At 51.6% G+C, this 16,819-nt stretch overlaps 1 protein-coding gene across 2 annotated transcripts in view; it reads left to right on the forward strand.

Moving 5' to 3' along the window:
- The first annotated feature begins 7,528 nt into the window (after positions 1–7,528).
- The window catches only part of ITK (IL2 inducible T cell kinase), a 46,963-nt gene continuing 37,672 nt past the window's right edge, over positions 7,529–16,819 (forward strand). For both annotated transcript variants that reach the window (XM_056112889.1, XM_056112890.1), the window contains exon 1: positions 7,529–7,666. In XM_056112889.1, coding sequence (XP_055968864.1) covers positions 7,529–7,666 — 138 coding nt within the window. The remainder of the gene's footprint in view (positions 7,667–16,819) is intronic.

Genomic DNA, 16,819 nt, shown 5'->3' on the forward strand with positions numbered 1-16,819 from the left:
AGACGTTACTGGGCCGGCTCGAGCAAATCGATGAACAATGGGAGGACAGTGACAGTGACAGTGATTTGGAGAGATAGTACCGTAGTTAGGGCGTTTGCCTAGCACAGAGCCCACTTGGGTTTGGTCCCATAGAGGCCCCACCACCACCACCACCACCACCACCACCATGCCCCACCAGGAGTAATCTCTGAGTATCACCAGTTGTGGCCCAAAAACAAGAAGAAAAATGTATGTATCGGCTTCTGCACTGCCTGAGTCACACGTGAGCAAGGCAGGTGCCCGATCAAGCTACATCCCCAGCTGCTAGAATTGTATATTTTATATTTAGCCTCTGAAAAAAAAAGAGGGGGGGGCGGAAGAATGTCACATAAACGCTAATGTGATTCTACATTTGTCTATTTGCTGGCATGATTCCAGTGAGAAGATATTTTGCTTATATAACAGAAACATACATAATAGGCTGGATTTGTAGAATGTAAAGCTTTAAAATCAGGACTCCAAGTTTTCCATCTGCCCCTCTGTTATCTGCTTCCTGCTGATCAGTAATTTCTGACAAAAAAAGACATATGGGGGGGGGGGTGTAGGATAACACTGGTTTGTCCTTTCTCCCTTGCTGCAGGGAGCTTAGGTTTACTGGGTTCCACTCATCACAGTGCTCGCGAGGCACTCCCATTCCTCTGTGTTTTTCTTTGACTCCTCTGTGCTCTGCTTCCCCTATCTGTGGAATCACTTTTATCCCCAACTCAGACCCTGTCACTTGTAAGGTCAGATCCTTCTAAGGACTCTGGATTTTGCATTTGTAAGTGAAATCTTGCTTTTCTCTTTCCGTTACGTCCTTCGCATAGTTTGCTTTAGAGCAATGTCCTTTTTGTATAGACACAGGAAGACAGTTCATTCTATGCTTTTATAACTTGGGAGTTGATTGACTGAATAATATTTATTCCTGGCCATCTGTCCTATTTACCTGACTTAAGCCTCAGTTATCCTTACTTCCTAACACCCTCAAAAGGAGAGTCCCAGCGAGGGACAAGGATGGACACAGGGCAAGTTGTAAACTACCCTGGCATCTAAAGGAGATAAGCTAAACGGCATACATATACTAAGTTAAGAGCACAGTCATGGAGGAACATAAAGTAACAAAATAGGAGACTAACACCCAAGAATAGCCGAGATAAGTACCAGAGGTTCACTCCATGGCTTGGAGGCCAGACGCACATGCTAGGGGAAAAGGCAGATCAGATAGAGAAGGGAGCACCAAGTAAAGGGTGTTTGGAGGATCCTCCCAGGATGGGAGATGCATGCTGAAAGTAGACTATAGACCAAACATGACTGCCATTCAATGTCTCTTTTGCAAACCACAACACCCAAAAGGAGAGAGAGAACAAAAGGGAAGACACAGAGGCAGGGTGGGATGGGGAGATGGGAGGGTATGAGGGATACTGGGATCAGTGATGGTGGAGAATGGGCACTGGTGGAGGGATGAGTACTCGATCACTGTATAACTGAAACCCAAGCACAAAATTTGTTAAGTCTACAACTGCACCTCATGGGATCTCACTAATAAAAATTAAAAAATAAATAAATAAAAATTAAAATAGGAAAAAATACCTGTAATGCAAACTATGGTGCACAAAAGGAGAAAGAGAGAGAAAGAAGAAAGGTGCCTGTCATAGAGGCAGGAGGGGGGAGTTGAGGTGGGTTGTGTGAGGGAAACAGGGACACTGGTGGTGAGAAGTGCACACTGGTGGAAGGATGAGTGTTAGAATATTGTATGACTGAGACCAAATCATGAATAGCTTTGTAATGGTAAATCTCACAGTGGTTCAATAATATATATACATATATATGCACAGTCATGAAACAAACTCTGTCGTGACCCAGAAAGAAGTAGGGACATTGGTGGAGGAAAATAAACACTGGTGAAGGGATTAGGTTTGAAACATTATACACCTGAAACCAAATCATGAATAATTTTCTAAGTTTTTGGTGACTAATATATATTTTTTTAATTTTGTTTTTTGGGACACACCCAGCAATGCTCAGGGCTTACTCCTGGCTCTGTGCTCAGGAATCACTCCTGGAGGTGCTTGGAGGACCCTATGGGGTGCCGGGGATCGAACCAGGTTGAACCAGGGTCAGTCACTTGCAAGAAAAAGCACCCTAACCATTGTACTATCGCGCCAGTCACAAGATATCTTTTATCTTCAATTGGAAAGTAGAAATAAATGACCGTGTTTAAATGTTAAAGCTGGAGCAATAGCACAGTGGGTAGGGCATTTGCCTTGCACGCAGCCGACCCGGGTTCGATTCCCAGCTTCCCATAGGGTCCCCCCAGCATCACCAGGAGTAATTCCTGAGTGCATGAGCCAGGAGTAAGCCCTGAGCATTGCCGGGTGTGACCCAAAAAGCAATAAATTTCAGGCAATCGACGAATAACAGGATGGTCGTGATTCGTGAAATAAATAAATAATAAATAAATAAATGTTAAAGCTCGGGACCTTTCTCTGTCTAGCTCTGTCTGTTAAAAGCTGGATCCACACATTTCTACAATGTACACACATACACGGGGCTGGAGCGATAACACAGCAGTAGAGCATTTGCCTTATAAGCGACCAACATGGCTGACCTGAGTTCGATTCCTCCGCCCCTCTCGGAGGGCCCGGCAAGCTACCGAGAGTATCTCACCCGTACGGCAGAGCCTGGCAAGCTCCCCGTGACGGATTTGACATGCCAAACACAGTAACAACAAGTCTCATGATGGAGACGTTACTGGGCCCGCTCGAGCAAATCGATGAACAACGGGAGGACCGTGACACACATACACACTGTACATGTATACAAACACACATATGCACACACATACGCACACACACGTATACAAATACACACATGCATACACATACATCCTGACTCTAACCTCAGGGGTCACTCCGGGATTCAGGGGACCCAATGGGGTGCCAGGAATCGAACCCAGATCAGCTGCAAGGCAAGCTCTGTCCATCACCACCACCCTCCCCAGATCACTTTTTTCTTTTTTTTTTTTTTTTTTGCTTTTTGGGTCACACCTGGTGATGTTCAGCGGTTACTCCTGGTGTTCAGAAATTACTCTGGGCAGTGCTGTTTGAGGGACCCTATGGGATGCCAGAGATTGAACCCGGGTCAGCTGTGTACAAGGTAAACACCCTCCCCGCTGGAATATTGCTTTCCCCCTCTCCGCTCCATGCCACTTTTTTTTTTTTTTTTTTTTTTTTTAGCTTTTTGGATCACACTGGGAGATGCTCAGGGGTTACTCCTGGCTCTTCACTCAGGAATCACCTCCTGGCGGTGCTCGGGGGACCATATGGGATGCTGGGAATTGAACCTGGGTCGGCTGCATGCAAGGCAAATGCCCTCCCCGCTGTGCTATCACTCCAGTCCCCCCACCATGCACTCTTTTTTTTAAGCCACTCTTGATCTAAACAAATGACCCTGGTTGGTGTGGTGGGAAGGTGTAATGGTGGTGGGATTGGTGTTGAAATATTGAATGTAATCAATTAATGTAAACAAACTTATGAAAATGAAATTTAAAAATTAAAAATAAATAATGACCCTGGCCGTGCTTGGATCAGAACCACAAGGAAATAACGGGCTTCCAAACCCCATCCAAGGAGGGTCTCTTGGCTCCAGACCCCAGGGAAGCTCTGGCAAGTTACAGATGAAGCAATCTTGTTTATGTCAGTCTCTTTCCTGGATTCAAATCAGGGAGGTTGGAGATGGACGTTGGGAGTGGGAAGGGTCCCCTCCCCTCTCTGGGGTGCGCTCAGAGGCCCTTACACGCAACCCCAGTCCATCGGGGGACCCCCTCTCCGATTCCTGGACAGGCTGCAAACCTTCAAGAGGCACTTGGAGGGTTGGAGAGATAGTACAGCAGGGAGGGCACTGGTCTTGCAGGCAGCTGACCAGGGTTCGATCCCTGGCCCCACACAGGTTTCCCTGAACACCACCAGGATCGATTCCTCAGTGCAGAGCCAGGAGTTAGCCCTGAACACTGCCAGTTGTGCCCCCCCGCCAAGAGAAAAGTAAAAACAGGGGCTGGAGTGATAGTACAGCAGGTAGGGCATTTGCCTTGCATGAGGCCAACCTGGATTCAATCCCCAGCATCCCATAGGGTCCCCCGAGCACCAATCCCAGGAGTGATTATTGAGTGCAGAGCCAGGAGGAACCCCCATGCAAACATCGGGTGTGACCCAAAAAGAAAAAAAAATAAGTAAAACCAAAATGAGAAATAAAAGAGGCTGTGCCCAGTGGAAGGACGTGTAAGTCTGGGATCTGCCATGGACACAGATCTATTGCAACTGTCCTGTGGAAATCCAATCCCACTGGCTAAATACTATTCTATTCTTTTGTGGGGGAGAGGGGTATTGTTTTCCAGGCAGGAGCAGGGGAAACATTGGGCCCCTGGAGGTGCACATCAGTGGGGAGCAGAGGACAATCCCCCCCCACCCCCCCCCACCCCCCCCCCACCCCCCCCCCCCCGGGGAGCAAGGTGAGGGGGTCAGGAAGGCATGTCCTCTGGCGACAGGCCCTGGGCACGCAGCAGCAAGGAAGGAAAGTGAGCACAGCTTCTCAGATAGCCTGGGGGACATTGCTGATCCCAGCTTTAAAGCCACCAGGTGTCCTGTTACCTTCCCAGCCATCAGGGCTTGGAGCTGTGCATTCCTTAGAGTCAAGTTTGCCACCTGGGACAAAGGTGTACACAGGTGAGGGTGGGGGAGGGAGAGGAGGGGCTGGAGCGATAGCACAGAGGGGAGGGCATTTGCCTTGCACGCGGCTGACCCGGGTTCGATTCCCAGCATCCCATAGGGTCCCCTGAGCACCGCCAGGAGTAATTCTTGAGTGCAGAGCCAGGAGGAACCCCTGTGCATCGCTGGGTGTGACCCAAAAAGAAAAAAAAAAGGTGCAGGGGTCAGGAGCTCAGGAAACTGGACTGTGTTCTTCTGTATGTTCATATGTAATCTGTTAGCATGTGGGCATCTGTGCGACAAGGTGACCTTAAACTCCCTCATCAAGAGCCAGAGTGATAGGACAGTGGGGAGGATGCTTGCTTCATGTGGCTCACATGCATGTGGCTGACCCGGGTTCCATCCCCGGCATCCCGTGGGGTCCCCCGAGCACTGTTCAGGAGTAATTGCGGAATGTAGAGCCAGGAGTCAGCCTTGAGCATCACTTAGGTGTGACCCCAAAAGCAAAACAAAACAAAACAAAACAAATAAACATCTCCCGCATCAAGGGCTGGAGCCCATGAACTCATCAGGTTTTTCAGAGAAGGAAAAAAAAGAGGTAGGGCCGGAGTGATAGTCCAGCAGGAAGGGCGCTTGCCTTGCACACAGTGAACCAGGGTTCAATCTCCGGTATCCCATAGGGTCCCCTGTGCACTGCCAGGAGTAGTATCTTACTATAGAACCAGGAATAAGCTCTGAGTACCGCTGGGTGTGACCCAAAAAGTGGGAAAAAAAGAAAAGGAAGAAAGAATGGAGGGGCTGGAGCAATAGCACAGCAAGGAGGGCATTTACCTTGCGTGCGGCCAACCTGGGTTCGATCCCTGGCATCCCATATGGTCCCCTGAGCACTGCCAGGAGTAATTTCTGAGTGCCGAGCCAGGAGTGACCTCTGTGCATTGCCGGGTATGAACGAAAAAGAAAGAAAGGAAGAAAGGAAGAAAGAAAGAAAGAAGGAAGGAAGGAAGGAAGGAAGGAAGGAAGGAAGGAAGGAAAGGAGGGAGGGAGGGAGGGAGGGAGGGAGGGAGGGAGTGAAGGAGGGAGGGAGGGAGGGAAAAAGAGAGGGAGAGAAAGAGAGAGAGAAAGCAAGCAAACTGGGCAGGAAATCCCCCGGGGGTTCTGAGCTCCAAGAAAGAGGGGCTGAGATCAGAAAGACACCTGAGGCCAGTCCACACCCACTCAGGCATATGGGTAAAAATCTGGTGGCTACAGAGGGCCAGAGAACAGGGGCCACCCCCAGAACTTGCAGAGTTCACCCCCCTTTGATGCCTTTGCTGGGGACCCACTCAGCACCTCTGAATCAAGAACCGCTGGAGAAACCCCTCACCCCAGGTGTGAAGGCTTTTGAGAGGATGCAAGAAGCAGGAAGGAGTTGGTCAATCGATCACCATGTCCCTAAAAAAAGGGCTCCAGAACCCACCAAGACAGACCATCTACGGGGTCTCAAAACCCAGCTCCAGGAAACGGAGAAGGGAGAGAGGGTACCCGCCATCTGCTCAGACCATGGTGCTTTGAAAATGAAAATTAATCAGGCAGGAGTTATGGCACAGTTGAAAGAGGCACTTGCCTTGCAGATGGCCGGTCTGAGTTCGATACCCGGCATCTCCTACAGTTCTCCCCGGCCTGCCATGAATGATCCCAGAGTGCAGAGCCAGGAGTTAGCCCAGGTGTGGCCCCCAAACAAACGAGCGAACAAAAGAAAATGAAAATGAATTGCTAACAGAAATGGGGGGGGGGGGTAAGACTCAAATGCTTGAAAATAAGCAAAACAGAAGTAAAACAAGATTATGACGAACTATACACCCACGGAGAGAAAAGTCCAGGCTTTCTTTTTCAACAGTGAGATGTACTGTCACATCAGTGAGAAGTGCTGATATCAAAAAGACTGAAAATAATCATTGTTGGGGCTGGAGAGATAGAACAGCGGGGAGGGCGTTTGCCTTGCACATGGTTGACCCGGTTCGATCCCCGGCATCCCGTAGGGTTCCCCGGAGCACCACCAGGAGTGATTTCTGAGTGCAGAGCCAGCAGGAACTCCTGAGCATCGCCAGGTGTGACCCCCCCAAAAAAAACAATAAAAAAATAAATTAATGATTGTTGGCAAGGATGGTGAAAGAACCTCACGGAGGGACCAAAGGGCTAGTCCAGCAGGGAGGGCGTTTGCTTTGCATGCGACTGACCCAGGTTCGATCCCCGGCATCCCATAGGGTTCCCTGGAACACCACTAGGAGTAATTCCGGGGTGCAGAGGCAGGAGTAACCCCTGAGTGCCACCGGATGTGACCCAAAGAGCCAAAAAAAAAAAGAACCTTATGGAGATCCACAGAGCCCCCTGGATTTTCTGCTGAGCGTGGATCAGTAGAAATCTGCTGGTAGATTCCGGGGGGCTGCCCCTCTGCCCCCATTGTTGGGTGAGCTGAGCCAGGGGGAGCAAGGTTCTAATCCTGGCATGGAAGGAGGTGAAAGGGCTTCAGACAACCTCTCCAAACTGTCAAGAAAAGGCTGGGCCTGCACCAGGCATCTGCCTCTCGGTGGATTTTGAAAGGATGTGGTCGGGGCCTCTGACATCAGAGAGGCTCGGCTGTTGACGGAACGTTGATGGGGAGAGAGATAATCCTGCAGACAGCTCGCCTTTGAACCGCACTCTCTCCGGAGACCAACCAACTGGCCCCCGCCAGGGGTTGCATTCCTGGTACCTCCCCACCAGTGCACCACCACGGCTGTGCTGAGAGGGGCAATGCCCAAGGACCCCTCCCGAGGCTCCGTGGAACCATGAACAACTCCATTCTCCTGGAGGAACAGCTCATCAAGAAATCCCAGCAGAAGAGAAGAACGTCGCCCTCCAACTTCAAAGTCCGCTTCTTCGTTCTCACTAAAACCAGCCTGGCCTACTTTGAGGATCGTCCTGGGGTATGTCCTATCTTTATTTGTGTGTGTGTTTTTCTTTAAGAACAGTTTCTATCCAAAGCGGCCTGAATCACGGTGAAAGGTACGGGCTTCATTTCCCCCCCCCCTTTTTTGTTTTTTTTTTCTTAGCTAGCTAAGATGGACCCTAGGCATCAGCCTCAGGGAATGGGAGGGAGAGACACTGGGAGACAGGGGTGAGGTGGTTTTGCCCCGAAAAACAATGAGAAAGGGAGTGTAACGCTTGGTTGAGGGAGTGGGGGGAAGTGTCACACCTGAAAGTGCTCAGGGAGCACTCCTAGAGGGGCCTTGTGGGGGGTCAGCAGTGTACAGGGCAAATGCCTTAACCCTTGGATTATCTCTTGGGCCCAGAGTGAGTGTAAGTTTCCTTAGCTTCAATGCACACCCCCCGCCCCCCAATAAAGCCTAAGTTTGAAAAGGTGGGTTTTATTTTGTTTTGTTTGCTTTTTGGGTCACACCCAGCGATGCTCAGGGGTTACTCCTGGCTCTGCACAAAGGAATTACTTCTGGCGGTGCTTGGGGAACCTAAGGGATGCCGGGGATTGAACCCGGGTCAGCGCGTGCAAGGCAAATGCCCTCCCGCTATGCTATCGCTCTGGACCCTGAAAGGGTATTTTATGTGGCGTGACTGGCTGAAACATGAACTTCCTTTGAAATCCAACCATGTTTGGGCGATTTCCAGCTGACGGGAATTCAGGGAGGGTTGGGCCCGATTTCCTTCCGTGTACCTATAGTTTTGTTTTGGATTTTTATTTGCTTGGGGGCCACACCCAGCAGTGCTCAGGGCTCGCTCCTGGCTCTGCACTCAGGGATCACCCCTGGCAAGGGCTTGGAGGACCCTATGGGGTGCTGGAGATTGAACCCAGGTGAGTCTCATGCTAGTCAAGCACCCGTTCGGTGGCTGTACTCTCACTCCGACCCTCTTTTTTTCTTGTTTTTGGCTTCTAAAAGCAAGAACTGATGTAATATTGGTTTCTGACACTGAGGGAGGTCACAGTGCACCGCAGCCAAATTCTGACTTTGGCCAGCATTTCATCATGAGGCCACTCAAATTCAGCTTCCCAGGGGCCGATACGATACAGCACAGTGAGGAGGGCGTTTGCCTTGCACAAGGCCAACGCAGTTTTTTTTTTTTTTAATTTTTATTAGTGAAACACCATGAGGTACAGTTGTAGATTTACAAATTTTGGTGCTTGGGTTTCAGTTATACAATGATTGAGTATCCATCCCTCCACTCGTGCCCATTCCCCACCTCCAATGCTCTCAGCATCCTTCCCACCTCCCCACCTCCCCATCCCACCCCACCCCTGTGGCAGGGCATTCCCTTTTGTTCTCTCTCTCTCTCTCTCTCTCTCTCTCTCTCTCTCTCTCTCCTTTTGGGTGCTGTGGTTTGCAAAAGAGGCATTGAGTAGCTATCATGTTCGGTCTATAGTCTACTTTCAGTATGCATCTCTCATCCTGGTGGGGGGGTCCTCCCAACACCCTTTACTTGGTGCTCCCCTCTCTATCTGAGCTGCCTTCTCCTCCAGCATGTGAGGCTGGCCTCCAAGCCATGGAGTGAATCTCCTGATACTTATCTTGGCTATTCTTGGGTGTTAGTCTCCTATTTTGTTACTTTATATTCCCCAGATGAATGCAATCTTTCTATGTCTGTCCCTAACCAACACACGTTTGATTCCCGGCATCCCATAGTGTTCCCTGAGCCCTACCAGAGGTCATTCCTGAGTGTACAACCGAGAGTAACCCCTGAGCACTGCCAGGTATGACTCAAACCAAAAATAAAATAAAACTCAGCATCCTTAAGTGACAGCGGAAGGAGACACATGCTTGGAATTCTGGGACCCAGTGTTCGCACCTGGGCGTGATATTCCCTGGGCACGGGCATTTCTAGAAATTGCCAAGCCTCAGCCCTTGAGAGATGCCCTCCTCACCCCTCCCAAGAGGGACACATGGAATCACACAGGACACACCAAGAGGCCCTTCCCTGGGACATCCAACAGGGATGTCAAGCCCCTTGGTTCGGCAGTTCTAATTCTAGATCCCACAGCCTCTGCAGAAGCAGCAGGAATGACCTAATTCCCACAGAGCTGAGGGGGGACAGAGGTCAGATCTTATCTTTCTTCTTCCCTCTGAGTGGGCGAGCCTCAGGCGATCACAGTCACCTTCTGCGAAAGTTTCTTTCTCAGCCGAAGGCTCTGGAAATGCGACCTGCAGCAAAACTTTTCTTTTTTACTTCTGCTGGGGGCGCCCTCCCCAGCGGTGCTCCCGGGTCTGTGCTCAGGAATCACTCCTAGATGGGTTCATTGGGGGGGGGAAGAACCCTATGCGATACCAGGGAATCGAACCCGGGTCCGACACATGCAAGGCAAGCATCGCCCTCACGGTCTGATAGTTTTGTTTTCTTTCTGCCTCTGGGGAGGTGTGGGTCCCGATCTTTGTTTCATACCAAAGTGAGAAGGCCCTGTCCAAAACGCACTCCCAGTTCCTTGTGTTCTGTTGGTGAGGGGCGTTGGAGGTATTCACAGGAACAAGTGTGGGACCGGAGGAATGGTACAGCAGGTAGGGTGTTTGCCTTGCATGCAGCTGACCTGGGTTTGATTCCCAGCATCCCACATGGTCCCCCAAGCACTGCCAGGAGTAATTCCTGAGCGCAGAGCCAGGAATAACCACTGTGCATCATCTTCCCACAAAACCTGGATCTGTCACTGTCCTGTCACTGTCTCTCTCTTCCTCCTTCCTGAGCTGTCTTCTATTGGGCTCCCCGGGGACCCCAGACTCCCTACAACATCTGCTTCCCACATACAGACAGGATAACAATTAGACCAATCAGATACGCAACCACCCACCCCTCACCCATTCTAAAGTCCTTTCGCTGGGCACAGCAGAAAGTGTGTGTATGTGGGGGGGGGGGGGGGCGGGAGGGCACACCCCAAGGTCACAGAAACCAAATCACATTTTGAGAAAGCATCAGGCAAGATAGCCCTGGCCGTCCTCACAAGGCAAAGAAGAGACAGGGATGGGGCTGGGATGACAGTCCAGCAGGGAGGGTGTTGGCCTTGCATGCGGCTGACCCGAGTTCGATCCCCCGCTTCCCACAGGGCCCCCTGAGCTCCGCCAGGAGTGATCCCTGAGCCAGGAGCCAGGAGTCAGCCCCAAACATCACTGTGTCATTTCCTTCCCCCCCAAAATAAATAAGGCAAGGGGGGCTGGAGGTCAAACACAGGGACTGATTCACTGGCCTCTGCACATAGCTGGCCCCAGGAGTGATCCCAGAGGGCAGAGCCAGGACTAACCACTGAGTACTGCTGGGTACGGACTCCTCCCTCCAAAAAAAAAAAAAAACTGAAAGAGGTGTGTGTGTGGGGGGGGGTGAGGGGTCAGCTGGGAAGGGGTAGGTGGGTGTCTCTGAGAATGGAACTTTGGTGGGAGGATGCTGGGGGCCGACCTGGGTAGGACATTTTGGTTTAAGAGACAAAAATCTCATGGTGGACAGGCCAGTAGGGTCCTCGCTGCCCTGGGAGAGTGCCTGCCTGCGGCCACACTGCACATACAGGCGTGGTTCGCACTTGTTTCCGGAAGGAAGTTGAACCGGAAGGGGGCGGATATCACGTAAAACAAGGTGTCTTCATGTCAGACTCAGAGGCCGGCACCCCAGAAGACCCTGTGAGGACTCCTCTCGAGTCTTCTACAGCGCAGGCGCTGAATGGGGTGGCCTAGTGAGTAGGGAGGGCACTTGTACGTGGTTGACCCGGGTTCGAGTGCAGAGCCAGGAATCAGCCCTGAGCATATCGCCGGATGTGACCTCAAAACAAAAAGTTTTCCAAAGTGCAAAACCTACACATGCACGTGCGCACACACACACACACACACACACACACACACACACACACACACACCACACACTGGTGGTAACACCCACCCACTCCCCCATTCTCCAGAAAAGCAGATCTTGCAGAATTTTCTCGCTGGCCTTGAGAACCTGGGGGTGGCAGGCCCCGGAGGCTGAGACCCCAGCTACAGTGTCTGTTCCCTGCTCCCAGGAGACAGAGCCCAAGGGGAGATTTGAGATGCTGTGTCTTTTGGTTTCACCGGCAGAAACCAAAGACCGAGCAGGGCCACTCTCCCCCCCTGGCCAAATAAATAATGATTAAGGGCCCGAGTGAGAGGATAGGAGTTAAGGCGCTTATCTTGCATTTGGCTCAATCGGTTCAATCCTGGTACGGCAGAAAAAAAACCCAGTCTCCACCAGAAGTGAGCCCTGAGCTCAGAACAGGAAGAAGCCCTGAGCACGGCGGACATGGCCCCCAAACTCCAAATATACAGAGATCATTAGAAAGTCAGAGAGCCAACACTTTCTTTTTTTTTTTTTTAAAGTGGGGTGGGGGCGGGGTTGCTGGAGCGATAGCACAGCGGGAAGGGTGTTTGCCTTGCATGCAGCTGACCCGGGTTCCATCCCCAGCATCCCATAGGGTCCCCCAAGCAGCACCAGGAGTAATTCCTCAGTGCAGAGCCAGGAGTAACCCCTGAGTATTGCCGGGGTATACACACACACACACACACACACACACACACACACACACATAACATATTGGGGTTGGAGTGATAGCACAACTGGTAGGGCGTTTGCCTTGCACGTGGCCGACGCAGGTTCGATTCTTCTGCCCCTCTCGAAGAGTCCAGCAAGCTACAGAGAGTATCCCGCCTGCACAGCAAAGCCTGGCAAGCTCCCCATGACATATTCGATCTGCCAAACACAGTAACAACAAGTCTCACAATGGAGACGTTACTGGGCGTGCTGGAGCAAATCAATGAACAACAGGGAGGAGGATAGTGACAGTGACAGTGATCCATTGTAATGCAGCTTAAACACATCCTCACCTTTCCTGTGGTTGGCATTCATATACAAGAGTATCACTTTGGGAACCAGAGTAACCATATAGCTTTACTGTGGTTCAATCCCTGGCACCCTAAATAGTCCCCTGAACCCACAAGGAGTGATCCCGGAGCACAGAACCAAGAATCAGCCCTGTGCCTCACTGGACGTGGCCATAAGACAAACAAAAAGGCCACACACACACACACACACACACACACAAACAGAAACAAAAGAGTATCATTCTTCTCTTGGGAGGAGAGGGGCTATGCCCTGGGGGCAGGGTTCAAGGCTGTGCAGCAGAGCTCAGCTCCAGGGACTCACCTGGCAGTGCTCACGGAACACACGATACCAGGGACCAGACTCAGGTCCTAGTGCGTTGAGACACATGCCCCTCTGGCTGCTCCCAATCCTCACCCCTGTCAGTTTGGTAGGGGAGGGGGAGAAGGGGGTGTTGATAACATCATTCTTCTGATCCTTTTTTATGGTTGCATAGTATTTCATGACATGGATTTAAAATAAGGCTGTTGAGGGGCCAGAACGATAGGACCCTGAGCGCTGGCAAATGTGGCCCCTATATATATATATATGTATATATATATATGTATATATATATTGCTTTTTTGGGTCACACCCAGCAACCCACAAGGGTTACTCCTGGCTCTGCACTCAGGAATTACTCCTGGTGGTGCTCAAGAGATGCTGGGAATCGAACCTGGGTCAGCTGCGTGCAAGGCAAATGCCCTTCCCACTGTACTATAGCTCCAGCCCCATACACACACACACACACACACACACACACATTTTATTCTGGGGATTGAACGCACATAAGACGTGCTCTGCTACTGACCCCATCCCCCCAAAATGTATCCTAGATGAAGAACAGGAAGTCCTTTTCCCAAGTTTCTTCCCAAGTCATTGCAATGAGGAATGAGTGACCTTGCCAAAGATGTGTCCTACCTGCCTCACAGTGGCCCTCCTCCATGGCCACCCAGGGACATTAGCAAGGCATGCTGGAATTTGGGGCACTGGAGGGGTGAGGGAAAGAGAGGGGAGGGGTCGCTCTTGGCATTGGAGACTATAGCCAGGGATGCAGCAAAGGTTCCTACCACGTGCAGGAAAACCCACCAAATACCATTTATCCGTTCAAAAGGTGACTTGCCCAGGTGGCAGGACATGCAGGAAGGGACAGAAGTGCTATGTCAATGGCTCTCTTCAGGGCTGAAGCGATAGCACAGTGGGGAGGGCATTTGCCTTGCATGTGGCTGACCAGGCTCGATCCCCAGCATCCCATATGGTCCCCTAGGCACCGCCAGGAGTAATTCCTGAGTGCAGAGCCAGGAGTAACCCCTCTGCATTGCCAGGTGTGACCCAAAAAGCCAAAATAAATTTAAAAATATTTTTAAGGGCTATTTGCATGTTCATCTGCCATCTTCCGCCAATGAACACTTCCGGGGGCCATGTGTCACTGCTATTCACAGGAGTCCACCTGTTTCTGTGTCCCCCTATTCCTTCAGGGGTTACAATCAGCCCCATGGCATACCCCAGGCTCTAGTTGGCCTGGTACAGTCTTACACACACACACACACACACACACACACACACACACACACGCACACACACAAAGCTCCCTCACCCTGCAGGTGCCTGGCCCCTCCCTGCTGTGTACCCACCTCAGCAGAATCCCCAGAGCATGGGCACAGGGCAAGGGGGACAACAGAGGGAGGAAGTTACAGCAGAAACCCTCATCTTGGGGGCTGGAGCAATAGCACAGCGGGTAGGGCATTTGCCTTGCACGCGGTCGACCGGGTCCGATTCCCAGCATCCCATATGGTCCCCTGAGCACCGCCAGGAGTAATTCCTGAGTGCAGAGCCAGGAGTAGCCCCTGAGCATTGCCGGGTGTGACCCAAAAACAAAACAAAACAAAAAAGAAACCCTCATCTTGGCACACGTAGGAAAAACAGCCACAGGAGGTCCAAAGCGAGCCCCGCAGTGGTGCCCTGATTTCACAAAGGAAAGCATCAGCAGTGGCCGGGCGGCGTGAACACAGCCCAGCGTGGCTGGTTAAAGGGTATTATTTGGTTGTTACTGTTTTGGGGCTGGAGCGATAGCACAGCTGTAGGGTGTTTGCCTTGCAAGCCGCTGACCTGGCAGAGCCGGGTTCGATTCCCCCATCCCTCTCGGAGAGCCCAGCAAGCTACTGAGAGTATCTCATCCGCACGGCAAAGCCTGGCAAGCTACCTGTGACGTATTCAATATGCCAAACACAGCAATAACAAGTCTCACAATGGAGACGTTACTGGGCCCGCTCGAGCAAATCGATGAACAACGAGAGGACAGTGCTACAGTGCTACTGTTCGGGGGCCACACCCAGTGGTGCTCAGGGCTTCCTCCTGGCTCTGTGCTCAGGGGTCGATCCTGGTGGAGCTTGGAGATGGGGGCCCGACGGGGTGGCCGCATATGAACCTGGGTCAGCTGCATGCAAGGGAAATGCTTTAGCCCCTGTGTTCTCTCTCCAGTGACTAAAGGGTGTTGGCTGACTCCTCATCTGCCCAGACATGAAGCCGGCACGGAAAGCTAAGTCTCCAAACTGAGGAAACGAATAAGTCATGTTTGCAGGCAGCCCTTGGGAAGGAGAGGAGGGTCGGAGCTTGCTGTAATTGTTCATGGAACTCTCTCCTCACCTCTCCATGAACTTAACAAAAAAGAGCCCAAACCAGGCTGAAGGAAAGAAATAACAAAACTTAGAGCAGAAATTGCACTGCACTGTCCTCCCGTTGTTTGATTTTGCTCAAGCGGGCCCAGTAATGTCTCTGTTGTGAGACTTGTTGTTACTGTGTTTGGCATATCGAATATGTCACGGGTAGCTCGCCAGGCTTTGCCGTGCAGGCGAGAAACTCTGGTAGCTTGCCGGGCTCTCCGAGAGGGGCGGAGGAATCGAACCTGGGTCAGCCCCAAAAAACAATCTGAAAGGTCTATGAAACCAAGATTGACAAACCACTAGAAAGACTCACAGAAAGAGAGAGAGAGAGAGAGAGAGAGAGAGAGAGAGAGAGAGAGAGAGAGAGAGAGAGAGAACCCTAATAAACCGAATCAGAAATGAAAAGAGGGACATCACAACAGAAACCAAAGAAATTCCTTTCCATAAACTCTAAGATTCCCAGACTCTTTTTTTTGGAGGGGGGGGCACACTTAGCAGTGCTGAGGGCTTTTACCCCAGGCAGTGCTTGGGGGACCCTATGGGATGCTGGCATTGAACCCGGGTCTGCTGCGTGCAAGGCCAGCACCACCCTCCCCACTCTGTGATTACTCTGGCTCCAGTTCCAGGACAGATGATTGCCACTTTGTGCTGTATTTTCGGTTTGGGGGCGCCGGGTCCCCTGTGTGCCCAGCAAGCACAACTCTCAGGAATCACTCCTGCCGGTGCCCAGGGGGGGCCCTATGGGATTCTGGGGAACAAACCCTCACCTGCTGTATCATTCCAGCTTTATTCCAAGACTGCTCATTCCCACTTCGTGATGCATTTTTGGTTTTGGGGCCCTACCTGAGGATGCTCAGGGGCTATTCTGTGCTCTGCACGCAGCGGTCACTTGTGTGTCTGGGGACTGCCTGGTGGCAGCTTGGGGAAACTGTCCCAGATGGACTCCTTAGTGCCGGGGGCAGCTTTGGACATCCTCCTGGGACTGGAGCAGGGGGGTTTCCCCCACTTCCTAGGCACCCCTCCCCTATTTATTTATTTATTTATTTTGCTTTTTGAGTCACACCCGGCGATGCACAGGGGTTACTCCTGGCTCATGCACCCAGAAATGACTCCTGACGGTGCTCGGAGGACCCTATGGGATGCTGGGAATTGAACCCGGGTCGGCCGCGTGCGAGGCAAACATCCTCCTGCTGTGCTATCACCCCAGCCCCCAGCCCCTCCCCTATTTGAATGGTTATTGGCACCACACCTAGCAGTGCTCAGTCAGGGCTGACTCCTGGCTCTGTGCTCAGGGATCATTCCTGGAGGTGCTCGGGGTGATCAAACCCAGGTTGGCTAGGTGCCAGGCAAATGCCCAACCACCCCGCTATACTAGCGCATATCTGGGCCCCTTGGCACGGCTGCTCTAAGCTGAGTTGCCTCAGCTGTAAAACGGGGACGCTGGCGAGGGTTGATGAAGCTGGAGATACGATGATGATTCAAAGGGAGGGAGTATCTGTAGAACCTGCCCTGCCGGCCCCCTACCCACCCCCCAGGACACTCAGGATTCACACACCTTCCTTC

The sequence above is a fragment of the Sorex fumeus genome, unplaced genomic scaffold (genome assembly GCF_029834395.1).
Source record: "Sorex fumeus unplaced genomic scaffold, SorFum_2.1 ptg000019l, whole genome shotgun sequence".
Lineage (NCBI taxonomy): Eukaryota > Metazoa > Chordata > Mammalia > Eulipotyphla > Soricidae > Sorex > Sorex fumeus.